This window comes from Calidris pugnax, unplaced genomic scaffold (genome assembly GCF_001431845.1).
Source record: "Calidris pugnax isolate Ruff unplaced genomic scaffold, ASM143184v1 scaffold150, whole genome shotgun sequence".
Taxonomy (NCBI): Eukaryota; Metazoa; Chordata; class Aves; order Charadriiformes; family Scolopacidae; genus Calidris; species Calidris pugnax.
Window position 1 is genome coordinate 810415 of NW_015091300.1, and position 26441 is coordinate 836855.

At 49.5% G+C, this 26441-nt stretch overlaps 1 protein-coding gene across 4 annotated transcripts; it reads right to left on the minus strand.

Moving 5' to 3' along the window:
• Positions 1-3144: 3144 nt before the first annotated feature.
• Positions 3145-26387, minus strand: MAPK4 (mitogen-activated protein kinase 4). Of its 4 annotated transcripts, none has more exons than XM_014960780.1 (6): positions 25871-26387; positions 25074-25520; positions 15486-15630; positions 9616-9777; positions 7348-7549; positions 3145-5764 (listed from the first exon to the last, which is right to left on the minus strand). In XM_014960780.1, the coding sequence occupies exons 1-6, from the start codon at positions 25967-25969 to the stop codon at positions 5077-5079; spliced, it is 1743 nt and encodes a 580-aa protein (XP_014816266.1). In that variant the 5' UTR covers positions 25970-26387; the 3' UTR covers positions 3145-5076. The 4 variants fall into 4 exon arrangements, with proteins under 4 accessions (XP_014816266.1, XP_014816268.1, XP_014816269.1 ...); XM_014960782.1 differs by having other exon boundaries at positions 25074-25382; positions 25733-26387; XM_014960783.1 differs by having other exon boundaries at positions 25074-25328; positions 25670-26387.
• Positions 26388-26441: the final 54 nt, after the last annotated feature.

Below are 26441 nucleotides of genomic sequence, written 5' to 3' on the forward strand. Positions count from 1 at the left end.
TGAAAAGGGTTGTCAAGCCTTGGAATGGGCTGCTCAGGGAAATGGTGAAATCACCATCCCTGGAGGTGTTTAAAAGCCGGGCAGACGTGGTGCTGAGGGACATGGGTTAGTGGTGGTTTAGGTTGATGGTTGGACTCAATGATCTGAAAGGTCCCTTCCAACCCGGACAATTCTATGCAGCACTTTCCCCCAGCAGGATGAACAGAAACAAATGCTTCATGCAACATAGCACAGCGATTAATTACATTTTTAGGTATAGTCTGTCCTGCCAAAGATGGACTTGGGTATATTCTCTCCAAAGCTGAATAAAAATTTACACAGACTTCCTAAAACACCTTATTTTCACTGCAAGATTAATCAAAGCAACACTTTTGAGATCCTTTTGTTGCAATCTATTGTGCTGCAACCCAAGAGCTGTTGGAATTAGACCTCGAGAGAAAAGGTCATCTTTTTAAGGTAGATTCTCCTATTATTTCTTTTTTTATTTTTTTGATAAATAAAATCCTACTCTTTGAATTTAGCAACGTGATTGTTACAAACCAGCTCTGACAGCGACCAAATGGATGTTCAAAACAGCACATTCCCCCTGAAGTACCAGCAGGACGAACAGAAACAAATGCTTCATGCAACAGAGCACAGCGATTAATTACATTTTTAGGTATAGTCTGTCCTGCCAAAGATGGACTTGGGTATATTCTCTCCAAAGCTGAATAAAAATTTACACAGACTTCCTAAAACACCTTATTTTCACTGCAAGATTAATCAAAGCAACACTTTTGAGATCCTTTTGTTGCAATCTATTGTGCTGCAACCCAAGAGCTGTTGGAATTAGACCTCGAGAGAAAAGGTCATCTTTTTAAGGTAGATTCTCCTATTATTTCTTTTTTTATTTTTTTGATAAATAAAATCCTACTCTTTGAATTTAGCAACGTGATTGTTACAAACCAGCTCTGACAGCGACCAAATGGATGTTCAAAACACCACGGTGAGCCTGGTCCTCTCCTGCACTTTGAGAGGACTACGTTCACCCCACTATTGTATACCCAACTACTTCAAAAATCAAACTCTGCCTTTGAAAATGTCAAAGGCAACCTATTCAGGAGCAACCACCACATGGTGTATTTGTCCTCTTCCATTCATCTTGCCATCAGTAGGACACACACAAAAAAAGGACATTTCAAACCTGAAGTGACTACGTGCTGCTCTATACGACGTCCTCACCGCAAGCTCTCCAAAATGTTAGATGATGGCATGAAATGGCTGAAATACACAGTTTTTTCAGATGAAAAAGGACAGAAATGATCATTAGCAGTATAGTCACGGATTTGTGACTGGGGAAGAACAATCGTTGGGCCAGCAAGTGAGGCATTATTTTGACTTTTAAAGGTGTTTTTAAGAGCAGCTGAGCAAGCAGCTGCAACCTCGTCTTCCTGATGGATTCCCAGTCCCCAGCTCGTGTCTGGTTTTAGTGGAAGGACAGACCTCCTGGATGGAAGCCACCACCAGCAGCTCCCAAAGGTTCAGGGATGGGGGAATGTTCTTCTTCAAAGGCCAACCACAACGGCTGGGACCCATGAGGGCACTTACCTGCTCACTGGCTTAAACACCAGCCTCTAAACTTGAGGTCCTCCTCAGCTTGGAGACATCTGCAGTCCCTCTGCTCTTCAGTTGGTGAAGTCCTCTGCGCTGTCATCGCGCCGTCTCTCCGTGTCACCAACAAGGACCGCAACGCTCGTTCCTGAGCCTCGGAGATCACAATGAGCATCCTCCATCTCTCCTGCCTCTGCTCAGCGCAACCACCACAGCACATCTCTAAATCATAGAATGGTTTGGGTTGGAAGGGACCTTAAGGATCATCCAGTTCCAACCCCCTAGACCACCTCCCACTAGACCAAGTTGCTCAAAGCAAGGAGATGTCCAACCTGGCCTTGAACAACCCAAGATGTCCACCCGTCCCAGTGCCACATGGCCTTGATGCCCCAACACACCGTCCCTTTTTTCTCTTCCACAAATAACATCTGCAAATCATTATTGAAATACCTCGCACCGAAACCATTCTTCAAACAACTGCAAGAAGAAGCAGTTTGAGAAGTCCCCGTGCTGGTGACGAAGTCTAAATCCCCTCCCCATGATGTGAAAAGCCACCCAACACCACACAACCCCGGAACGCAAATATTCATGCGACGCGTGTGCCAATTACAGGTCTTGGTGATCATCTTGGTGATCGTCTTTTCCAACCAGGATGATTTTAGTGATTTGCAGAAGAAACCTAGAGGCGAGCACAGGAACAAACATTTCAAGTCTCACAATAAGCAAAATAATTACACGCCACCAAGCAAGGAAGGCTCAGGCCTTAAATTTTATTGTTGTCGACGAGAAATAGATCTGGCTTGTGTTTGGCTGAGCACACTCAGGTGACAAATTAAAGCCACCCTTCTCATTCCCCACCCTCACCCCCCCCTTTCCCAGCACGTGTTTTGGAACAACGTTAAATAACAGCTCACGAGCTGAGATGGAAAATCCAGAGCTTCTCGTGAAGTTAAATGTTACCCTTGACCTGTGGGCCCTCAAGCTCCCACTAACTCCTTAGAAGACAATATTCAAAAGCAAAACTCTTACTTTCGTGGCCGTGATAAATAGTCCTTTACGCTTCTGGTGAAGACTTTTAGCCCAAATTTAACAACCCACAGAAAATGGCTTCTGGTTTCAGAGGACGTGGCGACCGATGTGCGCCGAGGAAAACGCTGGCGAGGTTTGATCACTGATGATTTCACCTCCATGTTTAACCCCACTGTAGCAAATAGTCATCGAATCTGTCCGAAGAGAGTTTTAAAAGTCACCTCTCTCCTTGCTGATCTTATCCTTCAGGTTCAAACTCCGTCGGCTCCCAGACATCTGATTTTCACTCGATGCCTTCGGCCGCGTTCGTTTGTGCACCTCCCGTCAGATGCTCCTCTTCTGGGTGGCACCAGGGAGTGATGGGACACGACTGTGGCTGATGCCACCTCCTCCTCTCTGGGCACACGCTCACCCGAGTGTTGGCGATCCCGTTCCTGGCCTTTTTGGCCACTGCTGGGTGCACGGCGAAGCTGAGCAGGACCACAGGCCCAGTCGTGGGCTACTGGGGCCAGATGATTCGGATTCGGATCCGCTCCGCCACGGGGGCCACTTCTTGGGTGCCTGAATTTCTTCCACCATGAGTAAAAGTGCTGAGCTTTAGTTGAGGTATATCAAATAATCTACAACACACTGGAAACCAACCCTCTGTTTCTCCCTTGTCTCCCCGCTCTAAACTGCTGTGGGGGACGTCCAAACACTCGAAGCAAAGACCAGAGCCCAATGGCTTGACCTTCCAGATGCCCTCTCCAATGGCTTTGCCTTCCAGCTGCCTTCTCCAATGGCTTTGCCTTCTCCACCCCTGCCCCAGGGCTTCCGCCCCGTCCCATCCATGCAAATCTACGCTGCAGTAATGGCATTTCAATCAACCTAAGGAGAGATCTTCACAGTAAGAAGAAGTTTTTGGGTTTGTCAGTGCCTAGCACAAGCTCTCCTACAGCTAAACCTGTACCTGATCCCACCAAGAGCAGAAACCAGGGTCAATACAGTCAATGCTGCTGTTAGTTATCATCCCGAGTCTCGCGTCGGGTTTCTTCACACCTCAGAACACTTAGTAGATTGCTTGTTAAAAGGGTAGAAATAATTTGTATAAGGAACAATAGTTAAATATGGACTTTAGAGTTACTAATTACAGTAGTTTCTCTTTTACAGATGCAAGGAACGCCGCTGCGCTGGAGAGCACAGGGACACGACGGCGAGGAAAGCAGAGATTTGGCTTTTATGACACTATTTACAGGTTTTCCACTTTAAAAAAACCGGCGGGTTTGATTAAATATAAGTATAGAACATTTCTTCTTCCATATACAAACTCATGTTAGCTGATTAATTACTAAGGTGCTCAGAAGTGTGGCTGAAAACAGAAGTTACAGTAGATCAGTTGTGTTTGTCTCTATTTACACCGGCATCTTCCAAAGAAGCTGGAAGCAAAGAGGTGGCCAGTTATGAATCTAATGTTGTTTTTCTTCACAGCATCTTTGTCAGAAGAAGGTAAAATAGTAGTATTTTCACTCTTTTTTTTTATTCACAAAGGTGGGTGCCCTCGCTGGGTCTGTGTTACCGGTGGTGCCAGGCACCATCACACCCCGAGACACCCTGTTTCTACCTCTCGACTCCTGTCCAGCCCTTACCACCAGAACTTGCTGGTCTGCTGGGCAGCTGCCCGAGACAGGACTTGCAGCACCAGGTTTTTGTGTTGAAAATGCGTCGTACGGGGCCTCCTACGGAACTCGGAGATCTCCTCCGTGCAACAGAAGGGAGAACTTATGTGTGAGGAACCAAACAAAGAGAATGCACTCAGCAAAAATTTTGCCTTCCAATCAGAAAAAATAAAATCCCAAGTGGCCCATGTTTTTTTTTTGAGGTCAAATTCCTTCCCCATTAACACTCTCCAAGGGTTCTGTCTGATGGCCAAACTCTACCTCTAGTTCTGTTCTCCGCTGACTGACGGTTGACCACGGACGCCACCTCCATCGCTTCTCTCCGAACCACCTGTACTCAGAGGAGCTCAAAGTTTGGTGTTTTTGGGGAACCCGTCAAACCAGGAGAGGTTATCTGACCGTAATGAAACTGCTGATTTTTGTCCTTGTCATTTTAAGACGCTATAGAAAAAGAAAGGAAAAGAAGTTGATTTGACTTCTGTTTGCAAACTTACCACGTACCGTCACCTTTCCCTCGGACATTTAAGTTTCAAACAGGTCCCAGAGATTGCAAGGCAAGAGTGTTAAGGCAGTATAAGAAACTCAGTATTTCGTTCACACCTCTTGATTCCCTTAAAGGTTATTTCTAAGGCATCAAAAGGGGCATGTGGTTTGTGCTCGCCTTTTCAGAAAAAGGCATTCGGTAGAGCGTAAAAAAATGGATGCTCAATGACAGACGGAAGCCACCTTGGCCCCGGGCAACGGCCACACCATCAGAGAGGAACAGGGAGATACAGCAGGGGGTTTCCCAGGTGTGGGTTCCTCACCATCTTTCTTTCTGGTACACCTCTGTTTGTACAATCTCACCGGGGTGCTCGGATATGCAGGCCCCGTTGATGTCATTGAGCTTGTTGTCTGGAAGATCCTCGGGTTTTGTGCAAAGTTTCAACGCCCTGGAGATGAAGACGTCCAAGTCAAACTCGGGGTCTGTCTCATTGTTCACCTCCGTGGGTTCTTTGTGGAGATGGTGAGGAGAAGACGGCAGGCTCCGTTCCTGAATCTCTGGAAGAGGACTAGGACACTCCAGACCCACCTGGGTGCTCTTCACCCACTGAGCAATCTCCAGAAAGAGGTTGGATGGTTCTTCTTCCAGCGATAGCTCAGCTGCGGGTGCTATGGTTGCTCTTTTCCAGTGGGATAAATCTAAAATCAGCTTGGGCTCCGAGTAATGATGGGGCTTATTGTCTCTCCACAGCAATTTGTCCAAGTAGGAAGGTGACCCCACTTTGTAATCACACGATTTCCCGCAATCGGCATCAAAAACTCGGTCCATGGATGAGTGGGATAATTCCAAAAACCTCTCTGAGCTGCTCTGGGAGTATTTCCGCGGATCAACTTGTGCTTCTTCCGCGATGGATTCCGACCCCGCCCGGGGGTCCCGCTGAACCTCATCCATATCGTGGTATTTATCGTGTCTCCATTCCAAATCGGAGGAGAGGCTGACGTGGTACCTGCAGAAGACACGTTGCCATTAGACATTTTTACTCTGAGGGTGGTGAGACACTGGAACAGGTTGCCCAGGGAAGTTGTGGATGCCCCATCCCTGGAAGTGTTCAAGGCCAGGCTGGATGTGGCCTTGAGCAACCTGCTCTAGTGGGAGGTGTCCCTGCCCATGGCAGGGGGTTGGAACTAGATGATCCTTGAGGTCCCTTCCAACCCAAACCATTCTATGATTCTATGATTCTATGTGGATGGCTTCGTTAGAAGCAGCAGTGCTCAAACAGATATTTTTTCTTGCTAATATACCACTTACCTAAAGATCTTTACGTTGTTATTAATATTAGAGACCTTTTTCTTTGGTGTTAAAAAAAAAAAGGCAGTAATTTATCAGGGGGATGAGTAATTTATCAAGAGTCTGGAATGGGACCAGCAATGGGAATAGAACCCAAACAACCCAACCAGCTGGCCCCTTCATCGAGCCCTTCATCACCTTCCCTCCACTTGGGATTGAAACTTGATTAACAATATTAATAATCAAACTGTCCCTCAGCCCACAGAGAAGTACCCTGCAGTGTGAGTGCTCTTTGTTTGTTGTAAAGCAAAAAAGATGAGCTTAATTCCCCCCCTGAGACTTGGGCATCACCCGCGAGCGCTCTTTGTTTGTTGTAAAGTAAAAAAAGATGAGTTTAATTCCCCCCCTGAGACTTGGGCATCACCAGTTTATTCTGACCTCGTGGACCAAAAGCATCCCCGAAGGATGCTTAGTGATAACTTCTCCACCAAGTCCAACTCCCTGGATTGCAATTACCTGACAACAGTCATTCTTTTCAAAGTGACATCTAATTTACTGGCTCCTAACTGAGCTGCCTTTTAAAGAGGTCTTCTCCCAGGTATTTGGGCAACGAAACGCTCTTCGGGTGTCCCACAACAAACAGGCAAAATCATTTCCCAGTTCTAAAACACTCGTCCCGCCTCCTCCAGTACTGGGACTGGTCTGGTAACTGGGATAATCATGTAGGACATGCGAGACCTCAGCTCAAGGCTTTGATCTGCTCTAAACTTCCTGGGCAACTTTCAGCAAACCATTTAAAACTCAAAACAATTAAGGATTTTTAAATTGTTTTTAAAGACCCCAGGTCTGCAGCCTCTGGGGCTTACGTGCCTTGAAAAGTGAGAAAAATAGTGCTCCAAATCAGGCCTGGTGCCCAAAAGGTGCAAGAATTACATTCTTTTATAACTGGTATTAAGGGACAGAAGAGAGAGGGAAGAACAGCAGCATCATCTAAAGGGACATAACTCAAATGAAGAGGATTTGGGCTGTTAATAAAACCAAGAAGGGAAAGATACTCAGCAACTGGAAGGTGCAGACTCAACATCTGCTCCCCGTGGAAATCTGTGATGAACCTCTTGTTGGCTTCAACAAGGTGCCAGCTTGGACTAGAATTACAATGTGGCATAAAAGAAGGAAAAAGAAGGTGGTTTTGGTGGGCCTGGAGCACGTGTGACTGAACCCAACCAAAAGCATGTCAGAGACTCATCAGCCTGAAGAATTTAGGCCAAGATCTGGTCTCCAGCCCAGCCCCACGTACCGTACCTGTCCCAGTTAGACATCTGGCTCTGGTTGGCTTCCATGAGTAAGATGTCATCGATCTCATCCTCAATCCGGAAGGGATGCTGAGACACCGGTTCATCCTCGGGGCAGGAATAGGGACTCATGTAAGGATGCTGCAGACCCATCTCGGCCGTCAATCGATCCATAGGGTTAAAAGTCAATATTTTCTCCAGGAAATCAATAGCTGCGGAGCAAGAGAGAAACAAACTCACTAATTCCTCAAAAGCAAAACCAGTCTCCTCCCCGGGACGAGCCGCACCAATCCCCCCGTAACGAATCCCCTCGGAATAAGGAAGGAATCAAAGGTCACATCCCCATCCCAGGGGAGCAATCCTGCAGGTGGCACTTCATCTGGCCAGGCAGGAGAAAGGACATCCTGAACGTCACACCTCCATGCGACATCGAGCCCGGGCCAGAATGCTACACCCCTAACCCCAAAAACCACAGAATCACAGAATCTTCTAGGTTGGAAGGGACCTTAAAGATCATCTTGTCCAACCGTCAACCAGATTCTCAGATCCATTTGATGAGCATGGTCCATTTCAGACAAGTATTTCACATCCTCACGCACAGCCGAAGAGGGATTAGATTTAAAATGTGATTTTTAGAAGTCCTCAGCACGACCAAGACTACGAAATTATTTTGCCCATTAATATTTAAAGAATTCCGAGCGCCTACAATCATTTTAGAAAGACTACAGAGAGTGAGCTCCTCCTGCGATGACGAAGGAAGAAATTAAGTGCAATTAAAGCGAGGAGAATTAAATCCAAACGGGGAGGGTTTGTTGTGATTCCTTCGACGGTTCCTTTCACTGAGCTTATGTGACAAAATCAAATCCTGCCCTTAAAGATGTTGTTTATTCAGTTGATTCTTGGTGCATCGAAGACTCTCTTGGAGTTCAGATAATACAAATTGTATGGAATAGGCTGCCCAGGGAGGTGGTGGAGTCACCATCCCTGGGTTTAGGGACGTTTAAATGGGGTACTGAGGGATATGGTGTAGGGGAGGACTTTGTAGAGTAGGGGAGATGGTTGGACTCCATGATCCCAAGGGTCTCTTCCAACCTGAATGATTCTATGATTCTAAATAGGAATATGTTTTTCTTAATTTACAACTTTTCCACTCTCCCTCCAGAAATATCCTCATTAAAGATGTAATTGTGTGAACGAGACCCGTTTCTTCAGGGGCAAAATCACCCAGCAGAAAGGAAGGGCCGCACCTACGGCCTCAGTGCTTAAACATTAACCGATCTCCGATTGTCTCCCACGGGATTATTTCATTGCTGGGACTAATTAAGGAGGAAGGAATCAATAGCTTCATAAGGTCACCGACTGCGGGCGAGAAGCGTGGCGGAACGATATATTAGGAGTTACAGATTACGATATATTACGTTGGGTCAGAGAGGCAGGAAAACGTCGATGAATTATGCAAGGGCCACAGGTGACCTTTCTTCCCTCAGTGACGATGGGGAATAAATCCCTTCCTGCTCACCGGAGGCTGACGCGGTCCCCGGATAACCCAGGCATGGCCAAGCCCAATTAGAAGACACCTCATACCCAAGAGTTACGCCAGCCAACATGGCCTTGACGTCCTCCCAGAAGGAGGTGGCCAGGTCAACCAACCCGGTTGAAACCTTGGAAGGAGTTGAGAAGAGCTGACGTGCCCTGGTCCACGCCACTCAGCTCCGGCTGAGAAAGATCTCGTTGCCTACAAAGCTGCTGCAGGCAGAAGGTCAGCTCCAAAAGGTTCCAAACACAAAAAACTGCTGATTTTTAGCCAAAGGAAGGAAGGGAGTGAAGTGGTATTTGAGCACTGCAGGTGGCGACAGCCCAACAACACAAAAAAATGCTGATTTTTAGCCAAAGGAAGGGAGTGAAATAGTATTTGAGCACTGCAGGTGGCGACAGCCCAACGCAAGCGTTGTCCAAGCCTCGGGGCGCTTGGACAACAACAAGATCTCATGGAGTTTGGATATTTGTGGAGTAAAAGCATTTATTTTCTTGTACTGCATAATTGTGTTCATGCAAAAAGCGGAGGAAGAACGTGAACAGGGCTTGAAAATAAACCCTGGGCTGAACCCTCACTTTGCAGCTCCAAAAAAGGAGCTTCAAACCCCCAGATATCTGAATCCCGTTCACCAACGTTCACGAGCTTGGCCTTAGAGGACAATTCCTGTGACTCCCTGGGGAAAAGGGTCTGAAGACACGGCAGCCAGAGGGACATTCCCAAAGCCAGTGGACGCTACGGTACCTTCACTGTCCACTTCAGGGAGCAGCTTGCGCAGCGGCTTCCTCACTTCCCAGGTGCTGTTGATGAACGTGGGCATGACTTTGAGCAGCTCCTCCTTGTCCTCCTCGTGGATCACGGGGATCGTCTCCAGAATAAGCTGCATCTGTTCCAGCTCGTGACCCCCTAAACGGGCAGAAAGCAGACAGTGAGATGAGACCCAGAAGTTAAATTGGGGGAGGAGGGGGTGGTATTATTGGATTATTGGTCACCCTCCTGCATGGCCACCCCTCGGAAATCCACGATGACACATCCCTGAATGAGCCACCTCTCTTTGCTCCAAGGAAAATGTGGTGGGACCCCCAGCCAGGTCACCTCTTTTTCAGGGTGAAAGAGTTAACGTAGACAATTTTCCCTCCTGGTGTTATCACCCCCAGGTTGTCTGTGCAGCTTTTCGACTAACCTGGACATCTATTTAAAATGGCCATGAAGGAGAAGCCATCATCAACTGAAATGGTTGGCCATGGGAGCCCCATTGGTGGGGTCCATCCCATTGTCCAGATGGGAAAGGGGTTTTTCTGACCTGGTCCCACCTGGTTGCTGGGTACCAAGTCAAGGTTCTGATGGTGATGGTCCCCACAACTTCTAGGAGCAATGGTAGCTTTTTAAACCCTTTTCATAGAATCATAGAATCATTGAGGTTGGAAGAGACCCTTGGGATCATCGAGTCCAACCATCTACCCTACTCTACAAAGTCCTCCCCTACACCATATCCCTCAGTACCCCATCTAAACATCCCTTAAACACATCCAGGGACGGTGACTGGAGATATTTCTTTATTTCCTTCAGGAGATATTTATCCACCCATCCCTAAGCCTTCTTTCAGGACTGGCTACCAGTCAGTGAGAGGAGAGAAGCTGCAGAGCGAAGCCGACTGCCTCGTTAATGAACGTTAATCCCATTCTTTAGCTCGCTATCGGAGACGTGCCCAAGAGCTCTGCGGCTCATTTCCAGCTCCCTACGTGCAGGGAGAATCAGCCTGGCAGAAGAACCGAGTCGTGCTATTGATTTTCTGTCTGCTGGAAATGCCAGTTATAAATACCCTCTCATTAGAGGCAGGACTAGCCATTAAGACAGCGAACTGCTCGGGGTGAACTTGGGCAACCAAGGCCCTTGCTGTCCCACTGGAACCAAGGGGGATTTTTGGGCAACCAAGGCCCTTGCTGTCCCACTGATGGATTTCAGGCCGCTTCACCGGCAACCAGAGCCCTGCTGATCTGCAGAAAGTGGGGTGAACCTCATTTATGGCACAGCACTTGGAATCAGTCTGGAGGGAGGGTGGAGACCTCCATCCAACTTGTAGGAGATGCTGGAGAGCATTGCTGGTGTCAAGCCCTCAAGCAACCCCATCCCTTTGGAGGTCCCCGGCACCTCACAGGGGCTGCCCTTCCCAGCCGAGGGCTCCCCATGGAGCAGGGAGAGGTTTCCAGACTCAAATCCATGGAGCCAATCTCAAACACACACCCCCTGGGCAAGGGAAGGTCCAAACATTGAGGTTGGGAAAGGGTCTCCATGGCCTCCATCACTCAATGGAGGTCTACAAGCCAGGACATGGCAATGAACTCAGAGAACCTCAAAGCAACACTGACATTAGCACAGCTGGTCACCATCACACCACACATCTGCTCAGAACAAAGCCTCAGAAGAAGAAAGAGCAAGAGAAAAAGAAACAAAGACCGAGGGACATCCTCTTAATATCAATCCTGGGCAAACGAAATGACTTTCCAATAAAAACCCTAATTTTAGGTCATCTAGAGGTCGGCAGCACGGCTCCAGGAGAAACTAAAGATGACCACCAAGAAACAAACACCTCGTTAGTCAGGCTAATTCCCAAATTGCCATCAAAATGACAAGGTATTAGAAGTCACAGAGGCTTCGTGGCTGTTCTCCTCTCAGTGCAGCTCCAGCCGTTGCTCACCGAAGGCACCACGTTTAGTCACACAAAGAAGCTGCTAATGCGAGACGAAGAAACTTTAAATTATAGCTCTCAAGAAGCCAATTCCCCGCCATTATCCTCTATTGATGTAATTCCTGGGGACCTTCTGGAGGCATTAAGCCCTGAAAAGAAAAACACCAACTACAGATGGAACAAAGGCAAGGTGCTGTCGTTACCGAGGAGAGAAGGAGGAGCTGGTGAACCCCACGGGGATCTACCAGGACTGATGGCTTTTCTTTATCTCCTATTTTTTCTGGTGATGCTTTGGGACACGCTTCGGTGGAGAAGGCACTGGAGGGAGCTGTAGCTGCTCAGTTATGGATGCTTGTCCCCATTTTCCACCCTCTCTAAAGGTCTGCAGACCAGGTTTTAGCTGTTGGGAGACATTCTACGCTCCCACGAGCTTTGGGTTACTCATCACTCTCTACAACTTCGTGAAAGGACACTGTAGAGAGGTTGGTGCTGGTCTCTTCTCACAGGTAATTAGTGACAGAACGAGAGGGAATGGCTTCAAGCTCCAACAGGGGAGGTTTAGATTGAACATTAGGAAAGAATTTTTCACCAAAAGAGTGATAGGGCATTGGAACAGGCTGCCCAGGGAGGGGGTGGAGTCACCATCCCTGGATGTGTTTAAGGGACGTTTAGATGTGGTACTGAGGGACATGGTGTAGGGGAGGACTTTGTAGAGTAGGGTGGATGGTTGGACTCGATGATCCCAAGGGTCTCTTCCACCCTAGACGATTCTATGATTCTATGATTCTATGAGTTCTTGTGCCCTCCTGGAGGGCTGCCAAATCTAAAGCTTCTCCCACCACGGCATGGCCCAGAGAAGGGGCTGTGGAAAGAGCAACAGGGGTGGAGGGTCCCGCTCCGCCGGGCGCTCATTAATTTGAGCAGCAGACTGAAAGCAGGGAGTGACATCTACTCCTAATAACCCATCGCCTTAATTGAACGGCGTGGCTTAAGCACCCCAGACAGACTCCTGAGTTAATTATATTGACTTATGCTAAGCAGCTGATTTAAATGGCGCTGCTGACGCATACTCAAAAAACCAATTTATCCAGCGTTGAGGCAATTACTGGAGGTTTGCAACTTGCTGGGAACTACGTCGCTGTTATTTCTTACGGGGTGTTTGTTGGTGACCCAGGACTCTCCAAAAGCCTTGTTCTACAGCCAGAGCGTGGCTGCACCCAGCCAGGGACAAAGTCCTTCTCCCAAGGAAAGAGGAGAAGAACGAAGCCAGTTTTGGCTGTTCAAGAGAGAGGAGAGGAAAAACTGAGTGAGCAGAATCACAGAATCTTCTAGGTTGGAAGGCACCTTAAAGATCATCTTGTCCAACCGTCAACCTAACTGACAAAAATAGACACCCACACAACAAAGGCCTCACCAGTGCCCAGTACAGGGGGACCATCACCTCCTAAGTCCTACTCCCCACGCTGTTCCTGATACAGGCCAGGATGCTGGTGGCCTTCTTGGCCACCTGGGCACGCTGCTGGCTCATGTTGAGCCAACAGTTGACCAACACCCCCAGGTCCTCTGTCAGGCAGCTCCAGCCACTCTGCCCCCAGCCTGTTCGGTCTGGGGTTGTTGTGACCGAAGTGCAGGACTTGGCACTTGGCCTTGTTGAACCTCATCCCGTTGGTCTCGGCCCATCGATCCAGCCTGTTGAGATCTCTCTGCAGACCCTCTCTACCCTCCAGCAGATCAACACTGATCTCACTGTTCTGAGGTTTGAGATTTTATTCTTCTCCTCTTTGGACACCAGCAGATGAAAGAGGGTAGGTGACATGGGACATCATGGACACTCTGGCCCACTGCTGGGCTCCCACCCCAGCTCTTCTTTACTTACTGGTATAGGAGGAGGCCAGGACAATGGGACACAGGGCCAGGACCTTCCTGTAACAGCTCTACAGCCTATTTTGAAAGCAACCCACAAGGAATATGTATTTTGAGCTTCGGTTTTGATCCCCACCCATTCTCTCAGTATCCTGCCATCATGTGGGGGCTCATTAAGCGATCGCAGAGAAGCAGGGACGCTCGCAGCACTTGTCTGGCAACACCAGCACGGGCCCTTCGGCTTGTTCTCCAGCTGCTCTTTATGAGCAGTGGTGGAAAAATAAATATTTCTAAGACACAATCTCAGCTGAAGGCAGAGAGGTAACAGAAACCAGAGCAATCACACCCTGGAGCTGCCTTTTCCTCTGTCTTTGCCCATGACCAGGAGCTTTAAGGACCAGCTTGGACACCTAGATGGTAGACAACTGGTGTCAGCCAACGCAGCTTCTAACCTTGGGGTCCTCAAACAGCACGAAAATGTTCCTTCCCTCTGGCCTGGGAAGACATCTCCAGTTTGCTTCCACCCAAAAAGATCAGAGACCTTTCCATGGTGCAAACCAGAGCTCAGCAAGGGCTGGCAGAGCCCTCTCGGGAGCTCAGTCCCACGTAGTGAGACCAAAAAATGAGGGACATGGAGATGTCCTCGCTCCTGGAATATATCCCAAGGAGGCAGCAGGAGCAGCTACGTCCCTGGACTCACAAATTTTTGAGGAAGACCAAGGACAAGAGGGAGGAAGGAGAGGGAGGGGATTTTACTGTTCTGCTTCCTTTTCAGCTTTCAGAGCAGCTGCAATCAAACACCGGCACTGAAATATTTGCAAAGAAAGTGTCCTTCTCCATTATTAATGAGCCTAATTATTTATTTACGCCACTCTGCAAACAGCTGCTCACGAAATGTGTTAAACCCTGTCACTCAGAACACCAAGGGGCGACGGCGGAGACGACGGAGGAGGAGCATCCCACAAATCTCTTAGGACAGGGCTACGTTATCTCACGTCCTTATACTCCACCCTATGAGATTTTTTTAGCGTCCTCCCTCCCAACAAAAAGCTCTTATTTTCTGTTGGAAACTCAGAAACAGAAGGAGGTTTTGTTGTTTCATCAGAATTGTTCTTTGTTTGGGGTTTTGCTTTTGGCAGGAGATGGTTCCTGCCCAACAAAGCTCAGCACGGAGACAACGATGACCCCGGCCAGCCTCGGGAAAGCCACCAGTTGGTGGCTTCCTGCTGGGTGCCATCACACCATGTGTCCATCCCATGACAAGAGCAATAGGGCAGAGGGAAGATCAAGATGGGAACTCTCCTCCAGCCCCAAGGGCCTGCCTGCACCAAGGAAGTTTGCACCAAACAAGGGAGACCCTCTAATAGAAGACAGGGGTTGGGCAAGTGGAGTTTGGGGACTGCTCTCATGTCTAATAACCAACCGTGGCATCCTTGTAGTGCTGATGGCTACAAAGAGAGGGGAATCAGAGAATCACAGAACGGTTTGGGTTGGAAAGGAGGGGAATCAGAGAATCACAGAAGGGTTTGGGTTGGAAAGGACCTTAAAGATCATTCCTCAAAGCCCCATCCAACCTGGTCTTGAACCCCTCCAGGGATGGGGCAGCCACAGCTTCTCGGGGCAACCTGGGCCAGGCTCTCACCACCCTCACACCAAACAAGTTCTTCCCCACATCTCATCTCCATCTCCCCTCTTTTGGTGTCAAACCCTTCCCCCTCATCCTATGGCTCCCTTCCCTGATCCAGAGTCCCTCCCCAGCTTTCCTGGAGCCCCTTGAGGGACTGGAAGAGGCTCTAAGGTCTCCCTGGAGCCTTCTCTTCTCCAGGCTGAACCCCCCCAACTCCCTCAGCCTGTCCTCCCAGCAGAGGGGCTCCATCCATAGATCATCTCTGTGGTCTCCTCTGGACTCGCTCCACCAGGTCCACGTCCTTCCTGTGGTGAGGACTCCAAAGCTGGACACAGCCTTTTTTTTTTCTGCATTCCCTCTGCCATGCTAAAAGGCCTTTGAGTTGGGTAGCAAGGAATGAGGAAAAATATTAATTAACAGGAGCCAGAAACCTACCAGCAAAGAGCATCCTTCCTGTCAGCATCTCGGCCAGGATGCAGCCGGCCGCCCACATGTCGATGGCTTTGGTGTAGTTGTTGGGCGAGAGGAGGAGGCGAGGGGAGCGATACCATTTTGTCACCAAGCCTTCTGAGAGGTAACCCTGAAAAAAGGAGAGACAGAGACATCAGCATCTTGACAAGAGAGCTCCTCAGCTTCCTCCCAGTCAGCCCTCGCTGTGGTCCCACCGTCAGATCCATCAGGAAGCAAAGAGGTGAGACACAGACCACTGGAAAAGAGAGATTTTTTGGTATTCCAGGAGGCAAAGCGCTTGCTGCTCCCCAAAAACCTTATTTGCTGTTTGTCACCCTGCTGTTGAAGCACTTTCTGCAAAGGACAGATGGTTTGGAAAGCACAGATTTGCAGATAGTACCTGCAAAAAAAAGTTATTTCAGGTCACTGCTAGAGGACTTCGATGTATTATATAAATCCCAGTGCCACCATCTGAGACGTTCTGGATGGTGTTCAGCTGTGCTGGGTCCCAGCTCTAACCCAGCAGTGCGTGAAGGAAGCCTTTCCCAGCTCAGTACCCCAAGGGCAATGCTTAGATGTCCAAACTGGTTACCAGTTTGCACCATCTCTAGTTAATCCTGTATCTACAGTCCCTCCTGAGCCACCTCAAGCTACGTCCCGCTGAAATCCCACAGAGCCAACCCCCTACTGAATTCCAATGGATCTGACTCCAAGCACTTAGAGGGCACAAGGGGACACCAGACCGGAGCAGAGGTGGCACTGGGAGCACAAAGGGATCCCAGAAGATGCTCTCAGCAAGATCTGCCCTCTGCAGAAGCTGGGTGAGTTGACCCTGCCTCCACCATCAGGATGCTGTTGCAGTGAACCCCGCTTTGGTGTGGGGCATGTGCTGGGAACTGTGGGTGAACTCACGCAACATCTCACAGGGGTGAGATGTAGGATCTCATAATGGGCAGAAGAAACAGATTTGGGGAGAAACATCACTACAGCGTGGAAGGAAAGCCTCCTGGACCAGCAGATGTCTTAAAGCATGGCCGAGTGGCCAACAAAGCCCTGCAAGGGCTTCTAGCCAAGACTCTTGGGTGGGTGACTCCTCCGTCCTACTTTGCTTACGGTGAGGACAGAATCACAGAATCACAGAATCTTAGTGGTTGGAAGGGACCTCTGAGATCATCGAGTCCAACCACAAAAAAAACCCCAAAAAAAACCAAACAAAAAAACAAAACAACAAAAACCAAACACCAAACAAATACAAAACACCCCACCCCAAACGCCCACCAAAACCACCGCACCCACCAACTAAACCCCACACTCAACACCTCACCATAAACCAATAACCTTGGGCACTAGAGCGTGCCCTGAAGAGCCATGTCTATACGTTTCTTAAATACCTCCAGGGATGGTGCCTCCACCACCTCCCTGGGCAGGCTGTTCCAGGGCCTGACCCCCCTCTCAGTAAAGTAATTCTTTCTTATATCTAATCTAAATCTCCCTTGGTGCAACTTCAGACCATTTCCTCTGGTCTTGTTTTTTGTCCTTTGGGAGAAGAGGCCAACACCTGCCTCTCTACACCCTCCTTTCAGGGAGTTGTAGAGGGCAATGAGGTCTCCCCTCAGCCTCCTCTTCTCCAGTTCCCTCAGCCTCTCCTCATAGGACTTGTTCTCCAGGCCCCTCACCAGCTTGGTCGGTTGGAACGCTTGACCTGGTTTTAAAGGAGATCCCCCCCGAGCAGCACCCCACGGGACAAAGACCGAGCCGTCATCTCCTTGGAGGCCATTGTCTCCTTGGACCACAGCCCTCCTGCTCCTGGACTCACCCGGGAGATTCCACCCAAGTGCCAAGCACTCAGCAGCTCCCGTGGAAATCAAGGGGACGCCTTTTCAAGCCCGTCAATGAGGTTGGCATCGGAAGGGATGTCCCAGTGCCACCGGCTGCGCTCGCCGGCCAAGCTCCGGATGCGCGGGCACCACGCCGGGGTGGGACGTGAATGGGCATTTCATCAGGATAATGTTGGAATATTCATAAATGGCATTTTCTATATTAAATACAACTCATCGACAGGACGAGGTGGATCGAAACGCAATGGAAAAGAAAATAAAATTAAATGATAAAGTCGAATTGCATTTAAATGCCATGAAGCATTTGGAGAGCATCAAAATGCAACGATGTGAATATGGTCCATGTAAAAACTCTGTTAAAAAAACCCACCCTAAGCAATATAAGTTTCATAAACTCAAAAGACCCAAGTCCCTCAGCCTTTCTTCATCAGAGAGATGCTCCAGGCCCCTCCTCATCTTTGTAGCCCTCTGCTGTCCCCTCTCCAGCAGTTCCCTGTCCTTCTGGAACTGGGGAGCCCAAAACTGGACCCACTGCTCCAGCTGGGGCCTTCCCAGGGCAGAGCAGAGGGGCAGGATGACCTCCCTCCACCTGCTGGTCCCACTCTTCTTGATGCCCCCCAGGATGCCATTGGCCTTCTTGGCCACCAGGGCCCATTGCTGGCTCATGGGCATCCTGTTGTCCACCAGGACTCCCAGGTCTTTCTCCTCAGAGCTGCTCTCCAGCAGGTCACCCCCAACCTGTCCTGGTGCAGGGGGTTCTTCCTCCCCAGGTGCAGCACCCAACGCTTGCCCTGGTTGAAGTTCATCAGGTTCCTCTCTGCCCGACTCTCCAACATGTCCAGGTCTCGTTATATGGCGGCACGTTTTGGAATTCCCAAATGGGCAAGTCATCAAGCTTTTAATTATAAAGGCCTCGCTTTTAAAAGCACGTTTTAATTACGGGCTTCTTAAGCTAAGTTGTAATGGAGGCTGATTAGCTGAGAAGTTTCATTTAATGCCGTTATATTTTTGGCTAACGCTGCTGAATCAGAACGGGCACAAAACCCCCCAGGCGTCACCCAGTTTCAGCTGCTGGAATTATTCCCAATGTTGGTGTTTACTGGAAAAATCCCAAGAAAATAAAATTGGGGGATAGCAATATATGGCAAATAATCTATATGTTGCAACAAGAAAAACATTTTCTTCCCCAGGTATCTCTCCCGGATCGGAGAAAATTCCCTCATTGAGCAACCTACAGCTTCTCTTCATCCCACCAACTCGTGGACCTTACAGTTGGACCTCCTCTTGCTTCCTGTGGCATTCCGGGTTATCCCTCCTCTTCCTCAGCAGGAAAATACCAGGAAGGGAGGTTTGAAAATCAAGACTTTTCCAACCCAGCTCCCGGTGGGAGTGGTTGGGGGTGGTCCCCAGCTGGGCAGCACAGCACCCCAGTCCTGAGGGACTTATCCAGCCCCAACATCTACATCTGCTCTGCCTCCACAGTGAATAAAAACATAGTCTAGGTTACTATTTTTATAAAATATGTAAGAGAAGTTCCTGTCCTACCACCTGGAGGAAGCAACTACAGCCCTGTGGACTATCAAAACCTACGGAGAAATATCACCATGGCTTTGGGGATGGCACAGCTGCAGGATGCTTGGGTAAGAACCCACCTAAACCTGGGTAAGGATCCACCTAAACCTGGGTAAGGACCCACCTAAACCTGGGTAAGGACCCACCTAAACCTGGGTTAGATACAGGCTCAGCTCTTTCCAAGAGGGCAGTACCCAGGCCAGGATGGAGAACCCGAGCACCTCCAACCATCGCCTGGTCTTCAGCACGAGAATTTCACCACTTATATAGATTCAACCAGACAGAAAGACCGAGAGCAGCAGCGTATTAATTAGTTCTAATTAAGATGGAGCGTACATCTTCACGGCAATATTCTGCGCATTCAGCACAGCCCTTCCTGAAGAACCACTGGAATCTCTTTTAAAACCAATATAATGGGGATAATTTAAAACCAGAAATAGTTTCAAGGCCAGACCTTGCTCTCAAAGCCCTCCCACGCTATTTTTTTTTTGCAGTTTGCAAAAAAAAAAGGATTTTTTTTTCTAATCTTTACACAACATGGATTTTTTGTGTCTTTTTTAATGCCAGAAGAGAAATTCCAGGTGGGTGCAGGTGCTGCTGCATCTCAGTGTCACCTGCATCCTGAGGGCACCGAGGCAGCATGTGGGGAGCGCAGCGAGACCCACCGATGCTCCAGTACAACCTGTGCCCAAACTGGGAGCTCCACCTTGGAGCTGGAGGGACTGAGGGCACATCTCCTTGGAGGCAGATGCTGAAATTCAGGATCCCACCTACTGCAAACCTAATGCTGCAGCCCAAAGCCTCTCCTGACTGTTATTTCACACCAAAATCCATCTTTCTGTGCTCAAAAAGCCACAAGAGGTGCCCGCAAACTGGAAATCCAGCAGGATCCAGCCTCTAAATCCACAGCCAGTTTGGGATGACAGAGAGCACTTATTTCAGGCTCCATCAGAGGAGAGGGAAGGAGGAGCTGCCCCGGGGTTGAACGTGGAGGGTGGTCACCTCCAGGATGAGCAACGTCCCACATCCTCATCCCCTCTGAAGAGCTCCTCATCTCCTTTGAAGACCTCCTCATGATGACCCACCTGGGAATCGTGTTGTTCCACTGGACGAGCTGGAAGCTATTAAGTGTGCACTGATCAGCGAGCACAAAAACGAAAGGAAGGACTTCAAAGGTTTGAAGATGTTCTGGAAACTATTTAGCATGAGCTCTGCCCCTAAAAGGGCTGTCACACCCTCCTTAGCGTGGAATTTCTGCCAATTAATGCTGTAATTAATGTTGCCAAGAGGCAAAAGGGAGAGAAGGTCCCCTGGCAGCCCCATGCTGATGCCTCCAAGAGCTTTGGGCCACCAGACAGAACCCAGAAGAAGTAATCTGACTATCATCTCGTACAACATGGGCAGGCTAAAGAGCTTCCCACTTTTCTGCCCCATCACCCCAGTAAAGAGATTCAGCCAGTCTCCATATCCCCATACAGCAGGTATTTCTGTTGTCTTCTCCAGGTGGGACCACCCAACCCCGCGGCTCCTCTCTGACCACACATGGGATGCACGGCCACGAGACTGTCCTCGAAAGTATTTATTATTTTTAAGTCTAGACATTCCTTGGTATTTATCCCCATTTTTAACGCTTGAATTTGCCGTCTCCCTGCTCTCCCATCCCTCCTGCCCACCATGAGCTGAGGGTTCTCAAGAGAGGACACCATCTCATTTTTCCACCCCTTGAGCCCTCCAAACTTGGGGCACATCACACCTGGGCTCTCCTTTGGAGCCAAAACTATTTATTAGGAGTAAATACACACCCGGGCAGCCTCTGAAGAAATGAAGGCAGGGGCTGGACCATGGGGAGAAGAAGACAGCGAGGTGTGGGGCAAGCAGGACCACGAGGCTGGAGATGAAGGGGACATTGCAGAGCGCTCTGAGGGTGAAGGTGAGACTCGTGCTCAATAAGGATGTGGTTTATGGAAAGGGAAATGCTCAGCTTTGACTGTTTTGGCATAAGGACCTCATGGAGGCTGGAGCTGGCCCTTATCTCCATCTCCACCCCTCCTCTGGTCACCGTTTGGGCCCCAAGTCCCAAGGTTCAGATCACAAATAGCAGCGACTGAGGAAAAAGGGATTAACGTGGAGATGTTCTAGAGGGATAAACAGCGGGATTAGCGACTCCAGGGGATGAAGAGCAGTAAGAAGGGAGAGTAAAGGAGTCTTCATGGCTGGACGGTGAGAACATCGGGGAAGGGACAGGGTATCAGGGAGAGGAGGACCCACAGGATCATCTCCTGAGGGTCCTCTTCTGCAAGACCTGATGTTCTGAGCCCTAAAGAGATGTTTGCAAGCACCCAGAGAGCTTAAAAGTGGGGGTTTATCTGAGATGGGGCTAAAATCTAAGCCGTCAGGTCTGAGCAGCCTTGTGAAGGTTCAGACCCAGATCTGGCCATGACCTTGGCAGCTTGAAATCCATCTCGTTTGCTACTGGGAAGTTTCAAACGAGCAGATGCCCCCGTGCTGCTCTTACCCCACGGAGAGAGGGATTTGAGCAGCAAACACCAGCCAAACAGGGGGGGAAAACACAGGTGAAGCTGCTCTGCTTCAAATCACAGAATCACAGAATCTTCTAGGTTGGAAGGGACCTTAAAGATCATCTTGTCCAACCGTCAACCTCACTGACAAAAATAGACACCCACACAACAAACAAGGAAAAAGCTGAAGGCCAGGACCCTGCTGTGGTCCAGGGCATCTCCCAGAGTAGGGGACCTCTCCCATTCCCACCAAATTATCCGAATGACACGGTTCCTTGCTTCAAAGCCACGTAAAACAAGACCCATCACCAAGGAAGGGCTATTATTAAGGTGCTTTATCCATTTCTAACCTGGGTTTAAAACTCTGCTCACGATCTAACGCAGTTATTATTTGCAGGATGGTCGGGGACTTGAGAAACGTCGGGTCAGGAGAGCTTCAGATGGACGACAACACTCAACCCTTCATGTTAGCAGGCCCCAGCCACCAGATACAAGAGTATTCCAGACACAAAACATCCTGAGGGGAAAGAAGACGTGAAAACTGACAAGAAAACATCACACTAGAGGTATTGGAACAGGCTGCCCAGGGAGGTGGTTGAGTCCCCATCCCTGAAGATGTTTAAGAACCGTTTAGATGTGGTGTTGGGGGATATGGTGTAGGGGAGAACTTTAGAGTAGGGTAGATGGTTGGACTTGATGATCCTGAGGGTCTCTTCCAGCCTAGATGATTCTGTGATGATTCTGTGAGGTGTAGCTCTCCAGAGGTTTGGATCTACTGGGTCTTTAGGGCAATTAATTACACAGGGAAGAGGATTTTAACTTGGTTTTGGGCATCTCCGCGTCAGCACTTGCTGGTCACACCAAAATTTGGGGTGTAAGGATCCCCGTTCTGCTCAACGCTGGTTGGCAGAGGGATAGAGGCTCAGATGTGGTGATGCTCCTGTGTCCTCTCCCCCTTGCTGGTGCCTCTGCAAGAGCCCACACCCAGGAGCTCATAAATCCCTACGAGCCCTTGAGGAATCACAGAATCTCCACAGGAAGGTGGAGGTTGAAAGAGAAATACGGAAAGAAATTGATTTTTCTGAGTCATCTGAGAAATCAAAGGTGGGGACCGACCCAAAGCCCCAGCCAAACCCTCCCATCGTCCCTCTGCCTTTGCCCATCACCTGGACAAACACAATCCTCCCCAGAGGACCAAATTTAGGAAGAACTGAGGTTATTTGTGGTGCTGCAGCGCTGCTATTTTTGGCTCCGGAGTGGTATCCAGGTCTCTGAGCACAGCGGGGCTCCGCCGGTTTCTCACACCGACATCTCCAACCTCCCACCCCCGGGGAGGAATCGGAGGACGCGACGGCATCTCAAATAGTTCCATCCCAGCACGAAGCCACAGCCCTTGACAGCTCCTTCCTTATTAAGGAGATGGAGAATTGCTCAGAAAAACCAATAATTCCGCAGAGGACGCGGAGAGACGACTCCTACCCTGATCCTGCCGTCTCTGAGAAGATGATGCTCTTTAAATCAGTGACTTTCTGCATTTTTTTTTTTTTTTTCATTTTTTTTTTCCCAGGAGTTACCCTCCCTTGGGAAAAGCCTCATGCTTTTGACTTTAAAATGCACCTGACTATTAAAAAAAAACCAACCAAACAACACACTCACTTGAAAATCCAAGAGCTTTTTTCCTGAGCTGGGTAATAAATAATTAGTGAGGAAGGGAACACGGCGGGGTTGGGGGGGGAAGAACAGGGACAAGGACCCCCCTCTCTCTCCCCAGTGTCTCTTACAACCTTCTTCCCTTTCCCCAGGCTCTGTTTCTCCTCGGACTCCAAACCAGAAGGGATCAGGGCTCACCTTCAGAATCAGGAGATCTTCTTTTCACCACCCTTTTCCCTCTCCCCTTCCAAAGCAACGGTGCCCAAATCAGAGCCACGTTGGGCAGGAACTCAATGGCAAATGCAAAAGGTATTTAAAACCTCGTCCCACGCGCAACGGCGGGTCCATGGGGGACACTGAGCTCCTCCACACAAACATTCAGGAAGAAATTTTTTACTCTGAGGGTGGTGAGACACTGGAACATGTTGCCCAGGGAAGTTGTGGATGCCCCATCCCTGGAGGGGTTCAAGGCCAGGCTGGATGTGGCCTTGAGCAACCTGCTCTAGTGGGAGGTGTCCCTACCCAGGGCAGGGGGTTGGAACTGGATGATCTTTAAGGTCCTTTCCAACCCAAACCATTCTATGATTCTATGATCCAACTAGAAAATGGATTTGATCTTATCTTACAATACCAAAGAGCAACTTCCACCAGAAACCCACTGGTGCAGACCAAAAGATACTTTGCTTTCTCCTGGGACACTGTGGACCTGGGAGCTGATGAAGCTTCCACCACGCTCCTCCGTGGTTCCAAACCTCCAGCCTAGATGGCAACCTGCATTAAACATCTGCAACTCCCCTTCAAAATCCATCAACATCAGGGTTGTGCATTTTGGAGACTTCCCACAAATGTTCCTTGCCTCCCTCCCACATCACTTGCCCACTGTTCCCACCTTGCTCCACCAGAGAAGCCACCACGACCTGCTCCCACCTCCAACCTCCCTTTTTTGAGGGTGAATGAAAGCCTGGGGGCAGCTGTGGGATGTCTTCCCTCCATCCCGAGAGAGAGCAACACATCCAGGGCTGTCCCACCAGGAGGCCTTCGCTGCTAGAGACTGCCCTGCTGAATTAAATTCATTAGAGGAAAAAACACAGCTCTTTTAACAGCTGCATTTTTGCCCCAATATAAACTGCTTTCGTACCTTGAATTATTTTGTAGGGTTTGGCAGCTGCCCTGAAGTTCAACCCTTCGTGGAGAAGACCGAGGCACCCAGCTCGCTAATTGCTTGTTAGAAATCACCGCTTTGGGGGAGTTTCAGGCCTCCTTGGGCAGATGGAGAAAAGCTGGTGATGGATTTCCCCTACTCAAGGGCAAGTATCAGTTTTCTTGCATTTTAATTCATTCCTCCTTTCCCTCCTTCTCCATCCTGGCCAGACCACCATGAGAAGGTGTGTGTGGATCGAGATGCAGGAGATGGCCAGGCTGGAGGACCTGGGGGACTCTGGACACCTTGACCTCAGATAGAATAATATGACCATATCTCAAAGACCTATCCCTCTTTCCTGATGATTAAATGAGTGGGATTCAGACGGAATTGGGTTTTTAAAAGGCTGGTTCCCTTTCCTTTTCTTTCAAAAGGCTGGTGCCCTTTCCACACCCTTCCAACTGCAGCCCGTGTTTTATAACAGCAGCAAAAAACCAAAAAGTTGAGTCATTTAAATAAAGTGAGAAAACGCACACCTCTGCAATAAAATCTATATTTGATATCTATGATATAAAGCATTAAAAGATGCCTGAATGGCACTTGAACCCTTCCTGCGCTTCGCGGAGCTGGAGAGCCCTGGGCACGCTCGGCAGAGCTCAATTTGCCCAGGAAACACATCCTGGCTTGGGGCAGGGAGGGCAACTACCACCAGTGACCACCCCCAGCAGGTCTTACAGCTGCCCAAACAGGCCCAAGGACCTGAGAAGATCCACCATGGTCAAATTGCTTCACCCTACCCATGTTCAACACCTCGCCAAGAGACCACCGGCCTCGACGATTCGGGGTCACCTACCTTGTGGGAGTAATGTTGATCCACGATCCTGGCCAGCCCGAAATCACCGATCTTCAGCACCAGGTCCTCCGTGCTGATGAAGATATTGGCCGGCTTGAGGTCGCGGTGGAGGACGTTGGCTGAGTGGATGTACTTCAACCCCCGCAGCAGCTGGTACATGAAGAGCTTGGCGTGTTCCTCGGCGAGCTTCCCCTGCTCCAGCAAGCGCGCCAGGTCCGTCTCCATGTACTCCTGGACGATGTAGACCATGTTGAACTTGAAGAAATCCCCACGAAGGTTGGTCCCCTTGGGCCCCAACACCTCGTACACCTTCACGATGTTATCGTGCTCCAGGCGACGGATGATCTTGATCTCCCGGAACGCGTGCTTCATGCTCCGCGCGTCGCCGATGGTGATCTTCTTCACGGCCACTTTACGGCAGCTCTTGCTGTCGAGGGCTGAGAGCACCAACCCGTTGGCCCCAAAACCCAAAGGGCGAAAATTAACAACCCCCGCAGCAGCTGGTACATGAAGAGCTTGGCGTGTTCCTCGGCGAGCTTCCCCTGCTCCAGCAAGCGCGCCAGGTCCGTCTCCATGTACTCCTGGACGATGTAGACCATGTTGAACTTGAAGAAATCCCCACGAAGGTTGGTCCCCTTGGGCCCCAACACCTCGTACACCTTCACGATGTTATCGTGCTCCAGGCGACGGATGATCTTGATCTCCCGGAACGCGTGCTTCATGCTCCGCGCGTCGCCGATGGTGATCTTCTTCACGGCCACTTTACGGCAGCTCTTGCTGTCGAGGGCTGAGAGCACCAACCCGTTGGCCCCAAAACCCAAAGGGCGAAAATTAACGAAGCGACAACCCAGGTCGTACCCGTACATGCTGGCGATGCAGTCGCACTTCTCGGCCATCGCGGGCTCCTTCCTCTTTGGGCTCCTTCCTCTTCGTCACTCGAAAAGCTGGGAGAGTCCAAGGGCTTCCCAGTCACCAACGGGGTTTGAAAACAAGAGCCTCATTATTAATTAGAGACGCCCATCGCTTCAAGATGACAACGCAGATCAGAGAATTGCAAAATATTCATGGTTGGAAGGGACCTTTGAGATCGTTGAGAGGGAAAAGGGATGCAAGCACACACAGGCACCCCAACAAAATGTTTTAAACTGGGTGAGAAATCAAGACTTCCCAAGCAGCGCAGATAAAAGCACCCCGGAGATCTCTAGGTGACTTTTCTTGGGACTAAAAGATCAGCTCTGCTACATTTTTCAGCTTCTTTCCTGTTTTCCTTCTCCGATATCCCCCAGACGATGCCGAAGTATGGGGTGCAGCTGGATGCCCGGCCCCGCGTCCCCGATGTCTCAGTACCGGGGCAGCCGGTCGGCCCCG

What these genes read in the sequence shown, in the direction of transcription:
- MAPK4 (XM_014960783.1), bottom strand. Translation starts at nt 25,969, where the DNA reads ATGGCCGAGAAGTGCGACTGCATCGCCAGCATGTACGGGTACGACCTG. An exon ending in ATTTCTTCAAGTTCAACATG is followed by an intron (nt 25,329 to 25,669) that starts GTCTACATCGTC and finishes GATTTCTTCAAG; the next exon opens with TTCAACATGGTCTACATCGT. An exon ending in AGGAAGGATGCTCTTTGCTG is followed by an intron (nt 9,778 to 15,485) that starts GTAGGTTTCTGG and finishes CTGCCCGTTTAG; the next exon opens with GGGGTCACGAGCTGGAACAG.